General features: G+C 42.0%; 1 protein-coding gene across 2 annotated transcripts in view; it reads left to right on the forward strand.

The window, feature by feature from the left end:
* Positions 1 to 17,177, forward strand: part of akt3a (v-akt murine thymoma viral oncogene homolog 3a) — a 502,171-nt gene that overhangs the window by 302,070 nt on the left and 182,924 nt on the right. For both annotated transcript variants that reach the window (XM_063055500.1, XM_063055501.1), the window contains exon 4: positions 2,322 to 2,433. In XM_063055500.1, the coding sequence (XP_062911570.1) occupies positions 2,322 to 2,433 (112 nt within the window). The remainder of the gene's footprint in view (positions 1 to 2,321; positions 2,434 to 17,177) is intronic.

Genomic DNA, 17,177 nt, shown 5'->3' on the forward strand with positions numbered 1-17,177 from the left:
ACAAACCAATTTAGCCCAATATACGGGATGTCCCAGCAGATACGGAACAGTTGGCAACCCTATGTTCAAGTTCAACAGTGCGTGACAGGGAATGAGGAAAGGTGCAGCTGACTCGTATCGTTTCCTCGTGGCCTGGTAGCACATGCTTTGCGGCCCGGTGGTTGGGGACTGCTGGTATAGAGGTATTGGAGCTTGTTGATTAGAACTGAGTGTATGATTGTGATGAATGCTGAGCTGTAGTCAATAAACAGCAGCCTTTCGTAAGTATTATTGTGTCCAGGTGATCCAAAACTAATACAATGTCTTCCCAGATTTTAGATGTAATGTTGACTTTTTTTTTCAGGATATTCATGTTGGCCTCCTCCATTACACTGGTGTTAGTACATCTGTCCTTCCACTTGATCCTCAATCTTTGGTAAAGCTCTTTGTGCTGACTGTAACACATCTCTGTTAGAGTACGCATGCACTAAAAATGTGTGCAAATTTTAACAGTACATACATGATTTTTGTTCTTCAGCATTATTTTGCTCCCTTAATGCAAGTATCAAACAAAATGAACCACTGCTGCTGTTCATTTATTCATTATGTGCTGTGTCGTATGACATGGATGATCATGGCCTATTCATGACCGTGATTGTTCTTGGCAAATTTTTCTGCAGAATTAGTTTGCTGTTGCCTCCTTGTGGGCAGGGCAGTGTCTATAAGAAGGTTGACCATGCCATTATTAATACTCTTCAGAGATCGTCTGCCTGACGTTTTTGGTCTCATAACTAGGAGTTGTATCCACCACCTGCTCAAATGACCATCCACCACCTGCTTCCATGGCTTCATATGTCTCTGATTGGGGGGCTAAGCAGGTATACCTGCAGGCTAGTGGAGAGAAGGAGCACCTCACACCTCCTTTGGTAGAGATGTATCTCCACTCCGCCACCCATATTGCTGCTATAAGCAAATATAAAGGCTCTTTCCCCTTATTAGTTTGGTGTTGTAGTGCCACTTCAGAGACTTGAGCACAGTAATTGAGACTTGCTTCCAAATGCAGTAATTAGAGTCATTTCCTTTTTCCTGCATTATTAAAAATTAGAACCAGGTTTATTATCACCGGCATGTGACGTGAAATTTGTTAACTTAGCAGCAGCAGTTCAATGTAATACATAATCTAGCAGAGAAAAAAATAGTAATAATAATAAATAAAATAAAAATAATAAGTAAGCAAGTGAATCAATTACATATATTGAATAGATTTTAAAAAGTGCAAAAACAGAAATAGTGTATATTTAAAAAGAAGTGAGGTAGTGTCCAAAGATTCAATGTCCATTTAGGAATTGGATGGCAAAGGGGAAGAATCTGTTCCTGAATTACTGAGTGTGTGCCTTCAGGCTTCTGTACCTCCTACCTGTGGGTAACAGTGAGAAAAGGACATGCCCTGGGTGCTGGAGTTCCTTAATAATGGACACTGCCTTTCTGAGACACCGCTCCCTAAAGATGTCCTGGGTACATTGCAGGCTAGTACCCAAGATGGAGCTGACTAGATTTACAACCTTCTGTAGCTTCTTTCGGTTCTGTGCAGTACCTCCTCCATACCAGACAGTGATGCAGCCTGTCAGAATGCTCTCCATGGTACAAGTTTTTGAGTGCAATTGTTGACATGCAAATCTCTTTAAACTCCTAATAAAGTATAACTGCCCTCTTGCCTTCTTTATAACTACGTCAATATGTTGGGACTAAGTTAGATCCTCAGAGATCTTGACACCCAGGAACTTGAAGCTGCTCACTCTCTCCACTGCTGATCCCTCTATGAGGATTGGAATGTGTTCCTTCATCTTACTATTCCTGAAGTCCACAATCAGCTCTTTCATCTTACTGACGTTGTGTGCCAGGTTGTTGCTGTGGCACCATTCCACTAGTTGGCTTATCTCACTCCTGTATGCCCTCTCATCACCACCTGCGATTCTACCAACACTGGTTGTATCGTCAGCAAATTTTGCAAAAGTTGTTATTGTATTGCAATTTGTGGAACTTTGCTTTGTGATGTCTTTTCAAAAGTAGTCAAAAGAGATATCACTGCATCCCAAAAAGGAAATGTTGCTTTTTCATACAAAGTTTGGTTAATTTAATATATCTGGAACTTTGTCATCTACAAGTTATCTAAATTATTGCACTATATATCATAAAGTCAGAGCAGTACAGGCCCTTCAGACTAATTGACTTCTCACATTTGAAACTTTTAAGATGTAATTCTCATACAGATAAAAAAATGAGCATTGATAATTTGATCTGAATTTGAACATAACTGTTAATCTTATTACTATTTCCTGCAGAATGTCAACTTATGAAAACAGAGCGACCACGGCCAAACACATTTATAATCAGATGTTTGCAATGGACCACTGTTATAGAAAGGACCTTTCATGTGGATACTCCTGAAGAAAGGTGCGAATTATAATTTTATTGTAGTATTTTAGTAATTGTTGCAAGTTTAACATTTAATTGTTAACAGTATGGCTGACTTACAGGTACGTTTCAATTAGCATTTACATCATGTAATGTTAATTTGCTTGTGACTACAAGGAAATGCCTAACTTATTCAAAAATATGTTGCCATATATGTTTCCATTATGAAATGTACTCTTAGGTGTTCATAATTCAAAAAAATGTCATTTTTAGGCCATAAGACACAGGAGCAGAAACAGTTCTGATGTGCCATTCAATCTTGCCCCATTTTTAACCCCGTTCTTCCTTCTCCCCATAATCAGTAACCCCCTTGCCAATCAAGAATCTATCAATATCTGCCTTAAATACACCACCTGACCTCCATGGCCCTCTGTGGCAATGAATTCCACAGATTCACAACCCTCTGGTAAAGAAATTCCACCTCAACTGAATTGTAAAGATACATCTCTTTATTCTGAGGCTGTGCCCTCAGATTCTAGACTCTCCTATTTAATGTAAACATTCTCTTCACATCCACTCCGTCAAGGCCCTTCACCATGCAGACACGAGGAAATCTGCAGATGCTGGAAATTCAAGCAATACACACAAAAATTGCTGGTGAACGCAGCAGGCCAGGTAGCAGCTATGGGAAGAGGTACAGTCGATGTTTCGGGCCAGAACCCTTTGTCAGGACTAACTGAAAGAAGAGATAGTAAGAGATTTGAAAGTGGGAGGGGGAGAGGGAGATCCGAAATGATAGGAGAAGACAGGAGGGGAGGGGTAGATCTAAGAGCTGGAAAGTTGATTGGCAAAAGGGATACCAGGCTGGAGAAGGGAGAGGATCATGGGACGGGAAGCCTGGGGAGAAAGAGAAGGGGGGAGGGGAGCCCGGAGAGTGGAGAGCAGGCAAGGAGTTACAGTGAGAGGGAGAGAGGGAGAAAAAAAAAAGAGGAAAAAAAAGGGGGGAAAAAAAGAAATATATAAAAAATATATATTAAATAAATAAGGAATGGGGTGTGAAGGGGAGGAGGGGCATTAACGGAAGTTAGAGAAGTCAATATTAATGCCATCAGGTTGGAGGCTACCCAGATAGAATATAAGGTGTTGTTTCTCCAACCTGAGTGTGGCTTCATCTTGACAGTAGAGGAGGCCGTGGATAGACATATCAGAATGGGAATGGGACGTGGAATTAAAATGTGTGGCCACTGGGAAATTTTGCTTTCTCTGGGGGACAGAGCGTAGGTGTTCAGTGAAACGGTCTCCCAGTCTGCGTTGGGTCTCACCAATATATAGAAGGCCGCAGTGGGAGCACCGGACGCAGTATATCACCCCAGCCGACTCACAGGTGAAGTGTCGCCTCACCTGGAAGGACTGTCTGGGGCCCTGTATGGTAGTGAGGGAGGAAGTGTAAGGGCATGTGTAGCACTTGTTCTGCTTACAAGAATAAGTGCCGGGAGGGAGATCGGTGGGAAGGGATGAGGGGAACGAATGGACAAGGGAGTTGCGTGGGGAGCCGGGGAGGGTGTGGGGCAAGATGTGCTTGGTGGTGGGATCCCTTTGGAGGTGGCAGAAGTTATGGAGAATTATATGTTGGACCCGGAGGCTGGTGGAGTGGTAGGTTAGGACATGCACCATGCTGTAGGTCTCAGTGGGATCCCCATCATTCTTCTAAACTCCAACAAGTTCCTGCTCAAAGCCATTAAATGCTCCTCATGTGTTAAGATTTCCTTGGATATGGGGCCCAAGATTACTCACAAGATTTCAAGTGCAATCTGACCAATGTCTTAAAGCCTCAGCAATAAATCCTTGTTTTTATGCTCTAGTCTTCTGAAAATGCATGCTAACATTGATACTGGCATGAATAGAAGGATGGCTGATAGGCAGGAGGCAGCGAGTGGGAAAAGGGGCCTTTTCTGGTTGGCTGCCAGCGACAAGTGGTGTTCCTCAGGGGTCGGTATTGGAACCGCTGCTTTTCACATTGTTAGTGATTTGGTTAATGGAATTGATAGCTTTTTGGCAAAGTTTGCAGATGATACGAAGTGGTAGGTAGTACTGAGGACGCAATGCGATTGCAGAAGAACTTAGAGAAATTGTAAGAATGGGCAAAGAAGCGGCAGGTGGAATACAGTGTTGGGAAATGTATGATAATGCATTTTGGTAAAAAGAAACAATAATGTAGACTATTATCTAAATGGGGAGAAGGTTCAAACATCAGAGGTGCAGAGGGACTTGGGAGTCCTTGTGCAAGACTCCCAGAAGGTTAATTTACAGATGGAGTCAGTGGTAAAGATGGCAAATGCAATGCTAACTTTTATTTCAAAGGGAATAGAATATAAAAGCAAAGATGCTTTATAAGACAGTAGTCAGGCTACACTTGGAGTATTATCGACAGTTTGAGCCCCATATCTCAAAAGATGTGTTGAATTGAATTGACATTATTACTTACATCCTTCATATACACAAGGAGTAAAAATCTTTGTTATGTCTCTGTCTAAATGTGCAATTATAGTAATTTATAATAAATAGTATGTACAACAGGACAGTCAGTATAACATAGAAATACAATTGTATCAGCATGAATTAATCAGTCTGATGGCCTGGTGGAAGAAGCTGTCCCAGAGCCTGTTGGTCCTGGCTTTCATGCTGTTGTACCATTTCCTTGATGGTAGTAGCTGGAACAGTTTGTGGTTGGAGTGATTCAGGTCCCCAATGATCCTTCAGGCCCTTTTTACACATCTGCAGATGCGCTGGGCTCTCTGCACTACACTCTGCAGAGTCCTGCGGTTGAGGGAAGTACAATTCCCGTACTAGGTAGGGGTGCATCCAGTCAGGATGTTCTCAATTGTGCCCCTCAATGAAGTTCTTAGGAGTTGGGGCCTGATATCAAACTTCTTCAAACGTCTGTACAGACGACGTGAGATTCTTGGTAATGGGTATGCCAAGGAACTTAAAGCTGTTCACCCCCTCAACCCCAGATCCATTGATGTCCATAGGGGTTAGCCAGTTTCCATTCCTCCTGTAGTCCACAACCAGCTCCTTTGTTTTTGTGACATTGAGGGAGAGGTTGTTTTCTTGACACCACTGTGTTAGGGTGATGACTTTTTCCTCTGTAGGCTGCTTCGTTATTATTTGAGAAGGCCAATCAATGTAGTATCGTCAGCAAATTTAATTAGCAGATTGGAGTTGTGGATGGCAACACAGTCATGGGTATATAGAGAGAGTAAAGGAGAGGGCTTAGGACACAGCCCTGAGGGGCACCCGTGTTGAAGAGTAGAGGTGAGGGAGCCCACTCTTAATCACCTGTCGGCGATCTGACCGGAAGTCCAGGATCCAGCTACACAAACAAGGCAGGGTGAAGGCCGAGGTCTCTGAGCTTCTTGTCGAGCCTGGAGGGAATTGCGGCATTGAATGCTGAATTGTAGTCCAAGAACAGCATTCTCATATAAGCATCCTTCTCCAGATGTGTAAGGATGGTGTGTAGCACTGTGGCTATTGCGTCTTCTATCAATCGGTTGTGTTTTTGGAGGCAAATTGTAGGGGTCCAGAGTGGGTGGTAGCACGCTGCAGACGTGTTCCTTGACCAGTCATTGGAGAAAGTCCAGAGGAGGTTCACGAGGATGATTCTGGGAATGAAGGAGTTAATATATGAGCATTTGGCAGCTTTGAGCCTGTTCTCACTGGAATTTAGAAGAGTGTGGCGGGGGGGTGGGGGGAGGAGAGAGAATCTCACTGAAACCAACTGAATGTTGAAAGGACTAGATGGATGGATGTGGAGAGGATGCTTCTATTGGTGAGGATATCTACAACTAGAGGGGATAGCCTCAAAATTAATAGGTGACCTTTTACAACGGAGGCAAGGAGGAATTTTTTTAGCCAGAGAGTAGTGAATCCATGGAATGCTCTGCCACAGGCTGCTTGGAGGCCAAGTCCGTGGGTAAATTTAGGTGGAAGTTGATCGTTTCCTGATCGGTCAGGGCATCAAAGGATATGGCGAGAAGGCAGGTGAATGGGGTTGAATGGTGAGCATACTCAATGGGCTGAATGGCTTAATTCTGCTCCTTTTTTTAATGGTCTTATTGCATTTGCTTTCCTCATTACCAACTTAACCTGCAAATTAACCTTGAGAGAATCCTGAATTAGGACTCCCAAGTCCCTTTGCCCCTTTGATTTCTGAATTTTCTACCCATTTAGAAAATAATACTTTTTTAACCTGCCAATGTGCATGATCCCATGTTTCATTGCCCTCTATTGCATCTGCAACGTATTTGCTAACTGTCCACCGTCTTCTGCCTACTCCATGCTTCTTCATCACTACCTGTTCCCCCAGATACTTCGTATCATCTGCAAACTTGGCCATCAGTTCCTTCATTCAGATCATTAACTTAAAAATTATTGTTGCACTGTAATTTGCAGAACTCCACTAGTTACTGGCTGCCCTTCTGAAAAAGACTCTTTTATTCCCACTATTTTGATTCAAGCAGGACGTTTTTTCATTGAAATCGATGTTCTTTATTCTATCATAGTGTGGATTCCATCTGATTTCCAATTACTTTTTAAATTAAAGCCTCTCTTCTACTCACCATCACTTTTCCTGGAAAAATGTAGCAAGATCTCAGCTTGTAATTTTTTATAAAACAAATTGTCTTGTCCTGAATGGTTTCAATTGATTGGTTTTGAATTTGCTCTATTTAAGATAACATTACACTCCTAGTGTGTTGTGGATGGCAGAATGACTTGAGGAAACCAAAATATAAGGTGTCCCCTGCAGGATACCAACCTCTGATTTCCTCTGTAACACATACAAAATGCTGGAGGGACTCAGCAGGTCAGGCAGCATCTATGGAAAGCCATAGAAGCTGCCTGACCTGCTGAGTTCCTCCAGCATTTTGTATGTGTTACTCTAGATTTCTAGCATTTGCAGAATCTCTTGTGTTTCTGATTTTTTTTCCTTTTGCAGCCAAGGTATATGTGTGATTTTTTGATATGTGTGATCTGAGTTTTTGGTCAGATACTGATGCTGGAAAAGTTGATGAGGATATTGCTATTGTATGATCTGGATAGATGATCAAATTCTCTCTTACAAGAACAGGGGATGCTTTCCTTCAATTATATATGATTCTGATGAAAACAGATGGAACGTTGTGTGTTGCATCTCTAACTAAGGTTAGATAGGTTTCCTAAACTGATTCCTGTGATGGTATAGTTGTGTATGATAGTTTATGCAAAAGAATCTCAACTCATAAAGTGTCCTAAAATGACAATTATCTCATTGAAACCCACAAAATTCTCTTGGGATTTGATGCAATAGGTGCATGTATTGTGTTTCCCATAAAAAGGCTCTAGAGAACCACCAGTCATAGTTTCAAAATAAGGAGATCGCCATTTAGCACTGAGAAGAGAACTAAGGAACTTCCGCAGTTGCATCTTGAGATTCAGGTGGTTAACTTTCAACTAGCACACCTATTTTCTTTGTTCCAATATTGATTCTGGCTAGTGGAGACTTAACCTTCAATTCACCTGATGTGACTTTAACCAAGGCATCTTAATGCCATCTGTCTATCCTTGTAGATTTCTAAATGCCACTTGGAGGTAAGAAACACACTCATTCTCACTTCTGTTTTGGCTAAAATTGGACCAAGCTCAGATGAGGCTTTAATCAAATGATCTGATGCATTTCTCAACCTGTGGGAAAGGGTTGGTTGTGCTTTGTAAATGCCCAAGATTTCAAAAGTGTTAAATACAGAGTTAATTTTGTTGCAAACTGAGCAAAAAATACTCAGTCAACATACATCAAAGTTGCTGGTGAACGCAGCATCTCTAGGAAGAGGTGCAGTCAACGTTTCAGGTCGAGACCCTTCAAATCCCTTACTCACTCTTCCTTCAGTTAGTCCTGACGAAGGGTCTCGGCCTGAAACGTCGACTGCACCTCTTCCTAGAGATGCTGCCTGGCCTGCTGCGTTCACCAGCAACTTTGATGTATGTTGCTTGAATTTCCAGCATCTGCAGAATTCCTGTTGTTTGCGAAAAAATACTCAGTAACCACTTTCTTAGGTACACCTCTACGCATGGCCGTTAATGTAAATAAAATGAGAGTATCTAATCAGCCAATCCTGTGGCAGCAACTCAATGCATAAAAGCATGTGGAAATAGTTAAGAGGTTCTGTTGTTCAGACCAAACATCAGGATGGGAAAGAAATGTGATGTAAATGACCTTGAGCGTGGAATGATTGGTGGTTTAAGTATCTCAAACTGCTGATCTCTTGGAATTTTCATACACAACACTCTCGAGTTTACAGAGAATGATGTGGAAAAACAAATGGTATCCAGTGAGTAGCAGATCTGTGGGTGAGAAAGCCTTGTGGGTGAGAGAGCTTAGAGGAGAATGGCCAGACTGGTTCAAGCTGACAGGAAGGCAGGAGTGACTCAAGTAACCATGCATTACATCAGTGATGTGCAGAAGAGCATCACTGAATGCACAACATGTTGAAACTTGAAGTGATGTGCTACAGCAGCAGAAGACCATGAATGTACACTTCGTGGCCACTTCATTAAGTCTAGGAGGTACTAAAAAGAAGTGGCCACTGAGTGTAGACTTGGCATGCCAACTTTGTAGATAAAGTAAAGAATCACATGGTGAACTGTATCATTTTATCAAGGGTAACCCATGATAAGCATTTACGAAGGAAGTTGGGGGCATTTCTTATTAAGTGAGTAAGTGGAGCTTGCATTAAAAAAATGTTGTGGAATCTTTAATGCAATGGAACTCAAACTACACATCAGTCAGTATGGTGTGCAAAAGTCAATTGCTAAAATTATCAACAACATTTTGATAATTGAAGGTATAATGGTTTTGCTGATAATTAGGCATGAAGCTTTTGCTGATAATAGAAGGGTGTAATGATAGTGGGCATTTAGAAAAGTTGGTCTTTAATTTGTGAACAGGCATACTTGTCCGATTTTCAAAATTAGTCAGTATAGTTGCACCAGTTGATCAGATAGCTGAAAGAATGGTAGTTTTCCAGATCATTGTTAGCAACTCAGATGAGATATTGTATTGACTGTCAACAACGGAACAAGGTTAGGAAATTCACTACGCAACTTATAATTAATTGAAGCTCACGCTTTATTGTCCCTGCACAAACAACAAAGTAACTATGTTGACCCCAGGCCAACAGCTTAGAACATAAATTCTATTGTTCCCTCTGTACCAATACTCACGCAGACAGCTTGTCCAATTTATAACACCGAAATAGGGGATCTCCATTGGCCAGATGATTGATCCTTTATTCTCCCAGCCCCTGGTGTGGGGGTTCTTCCTCACAATAGATTCTCTGGAGTTGTCGCTGATATCACACTCCAAATGTCCTCTTTTATATTTGTTCCTTACCAATTCAAATATTGCATTCCAGTGTCATTGGCAGTAGGTCATCTGATTGACCTTCAGCATCTTTTCATTGGCTCTGCTCCAGGGCAGCATCCACTTATTGTCCTCTTCCCAGCAAGTGACAGTCGGTAATTTATGGCTCTTTATTCTCTTCAGTAACCAGCTCGAACCACTCCAGGCAGGCACCAATTGCAACATTCACAAACCCGCATGTTATGTCTAACCAAAGAACATCTCACAAATAACTTCTTATTTGGAAATAATTTTCAGTCCAGCAAATTACCTGAAGCATCATTGTGTCTTCTTTAAAATACTGAAGACCAAGCAACTTCAACTCAAAAAATGGAGGATGTAAAACAGTTCCACAAAATGGTAGCCTCCATCTTCAAGCACATTCAAGATCTTCAGTCTCCTGGCTGGCTCGCCAAATTGTTGTAAACTTCTTTTGATCTACCCAATGCAAAGACACCATGTACTACCGTGAATGTAACTTTAACTCTTTATGAGCAAGTTACCAGAGAGACCCCTCCTTAAGCACTCTCTTGGGCTGCTCCGGGGTCTCTGGCTTCTGAAGCAAATACAGTGCTTTTTATACATATGCAGTCACGTACTTAGATACAGGTGGGTTCACCCCCTTAGTTTCTGTACATATGAGTATTGTTTAACTTATCAACCATAAATTGTTCATGTAACAACTTAACTACCCTTATGTCTGGGAACAGCCAGACAGGCTTACCCCTCAGAGTTGCCCACCCTTGAAACAAGCATTCATTATAATGCTTATCTAGCAAGCACTAAGTTTCTTACAGCAGTTAATCAAACAATGGTACAAGTTGTTCTTAGGCAAGGACTGAAGTTACAGGGTCGCGTACCAAGAATAATATCACCCGCTCAGCTTATCTTGTGAGAAACACTTGTGCTCCTATGCTTTTTGTCAAAGTCTTAGCCGCTATGACCCTTACAAAATAGCCAGGGTCACAAGAGGCCTGCGAGATGCTAACTTCTTAACATTATATTACAGCAGGAACAAAGAAAATTGATCTGTCTGCTTCCACTGTCCTTGACCTATTTGAGTTCAACGTTTTCTTCCATATTTTCAATCTGCCATGGCCAACAATTGTCTAGTCTGATGACCATTGTTGTGTCAATTGCAGTCAGCTTGTCTTTAATATTATGTGGAATGGAATAAATGAACTGGTTGAAGCAGTTTTAACATATAAATAATCCCTTATTTTTCTAAATGTTTCATCCTAAATGTTTGCACTATTATATTGCCATCATTCAAGATAGGAATGTTTTCTGAATTGTCTTGAATTAGCTATTTAATTTGATATCACTGTTCACAGTCCGACAGAATCCAGAACCTTTGGTCTATTGATGGAGTGACATAATTGTGACTGTTACCTGTGTCACTGCCACTTGTTGATAGGAGACAACAATTTTGCACTTATAAAATTCATAAATCATTACAAAAAAAACTGAGATATGGAATAAAAATTAATTGTCACAGTTTCTATGGGGGGAGGGGGGAGATAAATAAATCAATCAATCAATGAAATTTACAGGAAGATGTTTCCTGCTTGGCATTGCTGCCTGCCACACCTCCAGCTGTACCCTTGGTCAGCTGCAGAGTCATCAGCCGGGGACCACCATTCATTGATGCTTCGCTCCCTTAGCCCTGCTGTTTCTCCTGGTGGCGGGGCAGTGGCAGGATGTCTCCCTCCAACCCATTGCAGTTTTCTTTGGGGTTAGTCAGTGCACTGATTTCTGTCCTTCCTCAGCCACAGCCAAAGCTGGCCCTTTTCTGCCTCTTCAGCCAACTCTCTGGTGGCCTTGCTGATCCTCTCTCCAGTCACTGCCATACCATGGAGAACATTTTGTTTGGCTTTGGCCACTTGATCTTGTGCCTCCTTCCCGGTTTTTTCCTCTTAGCTTTGCAGCATGGCTCCACAGATGGGGAAATGTCCGGTGTGTTTGTGTGCTCACACACAGTGAGAGTTACCCTCCATTGTTGGGCTTTCTTCCCCTATCAACAAATCACCCCCAGCAATATTGGGTCCTTCAGCTCTATGGTCTTCTACCTGACTTTGGGTCCTTGTTGTCAGATCTGCCACTGCAGTGCAGGGTTGCTATTGCCCTTTCTTGCTGGACTTCATTCTCCCCTGATGAATTTGTAGTCCCCTATGTGTTGTCACATTCTCCCATCCACACCTGCATTTCCAAAGGATCTTTATCTTGTGGTCTGTATTTGTTATGGTCGTTGCCTTGTAATCCATCATTTTGGGCCCATCTTAAAAATATGCCGGGAACTGAACTAGTTTAGCAAGGACAATGATCACGGTCTTCCCGGTTCACAATGGGAGGTTACTTAAGCGATTTGCTTGGAAACTGACTTGATAGTCTCTTCAATTGGAACTTCTACAATGATACTTTAACAAACAATGTTAAGTGAAACAATAGTCACATCAGCCTACAGTGCAATCAAATTTCCCTTGCCCATAGACTATGCACCCTTGGGTTCTGAAGGAAGTAGCTGGAGAGATTGCGGAGGCGTTAACGATGACCTTTCAAGAATCGATAGATTCTGGCATTGTACTGGATGACTGCAAAATTGCAAATGTTACTCCACTATTTAAGAAGGGTGGGAGGCAGCAGAAAGGAAACTATAGACCTGTTCGTCTGACATCAGTGGTTGGGAAGTTGTTGAAATCGATTGTTAGGGATGAGAGTAGGGCATACCTGGAGGCACATGACAAGATAGGCCAAAGCCAGCATGGTTTCCTGAAAGGGAGATCCTGCCTGACAAACCTACTGCAATTCTTTGAGGTAATTACAAACAGGGTGGACAAAGGAGATGCAGTAGATGTGGTGTGCTTGGATTTTCAGAAGGCCTTTGACAAGGTGCTGCACATGAGGCTGCTAGCAAGATAAGAGCCCATGGAATTAAAGGGGAGTTACTAGCATGGGTGGAGCATTGGCTGGTTGGCAGAAAACAAAGTGGGAATAAAGGGATCCTATTCTGGTGGATGCCGGTTACCAGTGGAGTTCCACAAGGGTCGGTGTTGGGTCTGTTGCTTTTTATGATATATGTCAATGATTTGGACTACGGTATTAAGGGGTTTGTGGCTAAATTTGCGGATGATACAAAGATAGGTGGAGGAGAGGGTAGTGTTGAGGAAACAGAGCCTGTAGAGAGACTTAGATAGTTTAGGGGAATGGGCAAAGAAGTGACAAATGAAATACAATGTTGGAAAGTGTATGGTCATGTACTTTGGTGGAAGAAATAAAGGGGTAGACTATTATTTAGATGGGGAGAGAGTTCAAAATGCAGAGATGTAAAGGGACTTGGGAGTCCTTGTGCAAGATACCCTAAAGGTTAACCTGCAGGTTGATTTGGTTGTGAAGAAGGCAAATGCAATGTTACCATTCATTTCTAGACGTATAGAATATAAGAACTAGGATGTGATGTTGAAGCTGTATAAGGCAGTCATGAGACCACACTTGGAGTATTGTGTGCAGTTTTGGACTCCTTATTTTAGAAGGGATATATTGACATTGGAGAGGGTTCAGAGAAGATTCATAAGAATGATTCCAGGAATGAGAGGGTTACCATATGAGGAATGTCTGGCATCTCTTGGGCTGTATTCCCTGGAGTTCAGGAGAATGAGGGGGGATCTCATAGAAACATTCTGAATGTTAAAAGGCCTGAAGAGGGCATGACTTCAGGATTGAAGGATGTCCTTTTAGAACTGAGATGTGGAGAAATTACTTTAGTCAGAGGGTGATAAATCTGTGGAATTTGTTGCCACGAGCACTGTAGAGGCCAAGTCATTGGGTGTATTTAAGGCAGAGATAGGTTCTTGATTAGCCAGGGCATCAAAGAGTATGGGGTAAAAGCAGGGCAGTGGGGCTGACTGGATGAAGTGGATCAGCCCATGATTGAATGGCGGAGCAGACTCGATGGGCCGAATGGCCTACTTCTGCTCCTAAATCTTATGGTTTTATGGTCTAAAAACCTGCCATAGGAATGCGTCTCCACTTGTAACATGGGATTCAATGGGGGATAAAGGGCTTGTGAAATGAAACATCAGGATGCTGATAATTTTCTAGGAATACAATTCTTCCATAACACAGGGATACACTGTATTAGCTAGAATACATGACATAAGCTCTTCACTTTGAACTCATACCATGTGATCTTGTGCACCCACTTGAGAAAGATGACGCAAGATCTTACTTTAACATCTCATGTAAAGGAAGTTCACTGGAATGTTGGTTCAGATTTGAAGTCTATACAATGAAATCTAATCCACAAATTTGATTTTGTAGTTCATGTATGATATCAATTGCTGGTAATATTCAAATCTGCTATTACAATTGACATGAGAAATAAATGATATTCGATATCTGTGTAACATAGACATCTACAGCACATTACAGGTCCTCCGGCCCACATTGTTGTGCCAACCATGTAACTTTCTCTAGAAACTGCCTAAAATTCCCCTACCACATATCCCTCTATTTTTTTCTAAGCTGCTTGAACCTATCCAAGAGTCTCTTAAAAGACCTTATTGTATCTGCCTCTACCACCTTCGCCGGCAGTGCGTTCCATGCATCCACCACCCTCTGTGAAAAACACACCCCTGACCAAATTCCTAATTCTAATCAGCTTAAAACTATGCCCCCTTGTATTAGCCATTTCAGCCCTGTGAAAAAGCCTCTGGCTAGCCACATGATCAATGCCTCTCATCATCTTGTACACCTCTATCAGGTCACCTCTCATCCTCCGTCGCTCCAAGGAGAAAAGGCCAAGTTCACTCAACCATTTCCCATAAGACATGCTCTCCAATCCAGGTAACAGCGTTGTAAATCTCCTCTGCACTCTTTCTATAGTATATACATCATTCCTATAGTGAGGTGACCAGAATTGAACACGGTACTCTAAGTGGGGTAACATCTTGCAAAACTAGCTGTAAATTAAGTATTTTTACCTTGTATTGATGTCCTTTCTGTCCTGTGGTTAGCCTGAGTTTGGTCTTTCCCACTGGAAGTGAGCATTTGAGAATTAAGTGTCTCAAGGACAACTTGTATCCTGCTATTATAAGTCTATTGAATGGTCCCCGACTTTGATAAAAGATTCTTGACCTCATAATCTAGAGTGACTTGGCCTTGCACCTTCTTTCTACCTGCACTGTGATTTCTCTGCCTCTAATACTTTATTCAACATACTACTATTATTTTGCCTTTTATTACAGATTTATTGTACCTTAGTATGTGACAATAATAAAATAGATTTACTAGTTTTGTACCTTTTCATATTAGTATTGGTTTATTGTTGTCACATGTACCAAGATACAGTGATAAGCTTGTCTTGCATTCCGTTCATACACATCAAATTATTATTACACAGTGCATTGAACTAGAATGGGGTAGAACGATAACAACACAGAATAAAGTGTAAAAGCTGCTAAAAGTGCAGTGCAGTAAACAATAAAGTGCAAGATCACAAAATGTAGATTGTAAGACTAAGTCCACCTTAGGATAAAAGAATCTAATAACAGTGAGACAGAAGCTGTCCTTGAGTCTAGCGTGCGTTCAGGCTTTCGTATCTTCTGTCTGATAGAAGTGGGAGGAGGGAGAAGGTCTGGGATGGGTGCGGTCATTGATGCAGCTGGCTGCTTTGCTGAGGTGATGGAGAGGTAAACAAGCAACTGGAATTCGATTGTAAACTAGGTGAGACAGCAGACACCTGATTGGATGAGGACTAACCAATCAGGAGGGACGGACAGCAGAGGTATAAATACCACCGGAATAGAAATGCCCAGGATTCATCCCCAATGAAGATGGCAGAGTTTGTTATTGAAATGTTGGTTAAAATCAATACCTGTACCTGCCTGGAAGCCCGAAAGAGTTAGTAAGCAGAGAAATCTTCTGAACGAAAGAAAACTTCCTCTCCTTTTACTAATTTGTGTTGGCTAGAAGTTAGTTCAGTTTATAATTTGCTTTTCAGGTTAACAGGCTTTAACCTGCTGTCTTCACTCTGCAGCATATAGCAAAGAATTAATTATCAGTATGATTTTTACATTGTGCTTTGTTTAAATACTTGCAGAAAAATAATTGCATTATGGTATTAATCAGAATCAGGTTTATTATCACCGGCATGTGACGTAAACTTTGTTAACTTAGCAGCAGCATTTCAATGCAATACATAATCTAGCAGAGAGAGAGAAAAAAATAATAAAAATAAAACATAATAAACAAGTAAATCAATTGCGTATATTGAATAGATTATTTAAAAATGTGCAAAAACAGAAATACTGTATATTTAAAAAAAAAAGTGAGGTAGTGTCCAAAGCTTCAAAGTCCATTTCGGAGTCTGATGGCAGAGGGGAAGAAGCTGTTCCTGAATCGCGGAGTGTGTGCCTTCAGGCTTCTGTATCTCCTACCTGATGGTAACAGTGAGAAAAGGCCATGCCCTGAGTGCTGGAGGTCCTTAATAATGGACGCTGCCTTTCTGAAGGCTGATTTATACTTGTGCGTGAACTCGACGCTGTAACCTACGCAAGTGGCCTATGTGTGTTGTGAGCATTTATACTTGTGCGTTGGTGTGTCTGCATTGCTCTGCAATTCACGCACGTCGCACATGCGCGCACACCTGCCCGCGCAAGGCTTCATGGTCATGGTAGTCTTTCTCGGGGTAAACAAGATTAAAGCGAGCGTCTTAGTTCGTGAAAGCGAAATGTGTCCTCCATAATTTTGGAGGTCTGTAAAGCCTTATGGAAAGCATTGCAGCCAGAGTTCCTTCCCTGCCCTTCAGTCGCCCGATGGGAAGCTACTGCGGCGTAGGAGAAATGCGATGCTATCAGGCGGACCAATCACAGTTGTTGTTGCGGTCTGTGTTGCTGCGACGCATAGTTACATTTCGGGAGAGGTGCGTGTCAGGCTACGGCGTAGGGATCCGCATAGGCTCTGCATAGGGTTCGAGTTGACGCACAAGTATAAATCAGCCTTGAGACACCACTCCCTAAAGATGTCCTGGGTACTTGGTAGGCTAGTACTCAAGATGGAGCTAACTAGATTTACAACTATCTGTAACTTCCAGTCATGTGCGGTAGCCCCTCCATACCAGACAGTGATGCAGCCTGTCAGAATGCTCTCTACGGTACAACTATAGAAGTGTTTGAGTGTGTTTGTTGACATGCGAAATTGCTTCAACCTCCTAATAAAGTATAGCCGCTGTCTTGCCTTCTTTATGACTACACCAATATGTTGGGACCAGTTTAGATCCTCAGATCTTGACACCCAGGGACTTGAAGCTGCTCACTCTCTCCACTTCTGATCCCTCTATGAGGATTGGTAT

This window comes from Mobula hypostoma, chromosome 8 (assembly GCF_963921235.1).
Source record: "Mobula hypostoma chromosome 8, sMobHyp1.1, whole genome shotgun sequence".
In the NCBI taxonomy this organism is placed as follows: Eukaryota; Metazoa; Chordata; class Chondrichthyes; order Myliobatiformes; family Myliobatidae; genus Mobula; species Mobula hypostoma.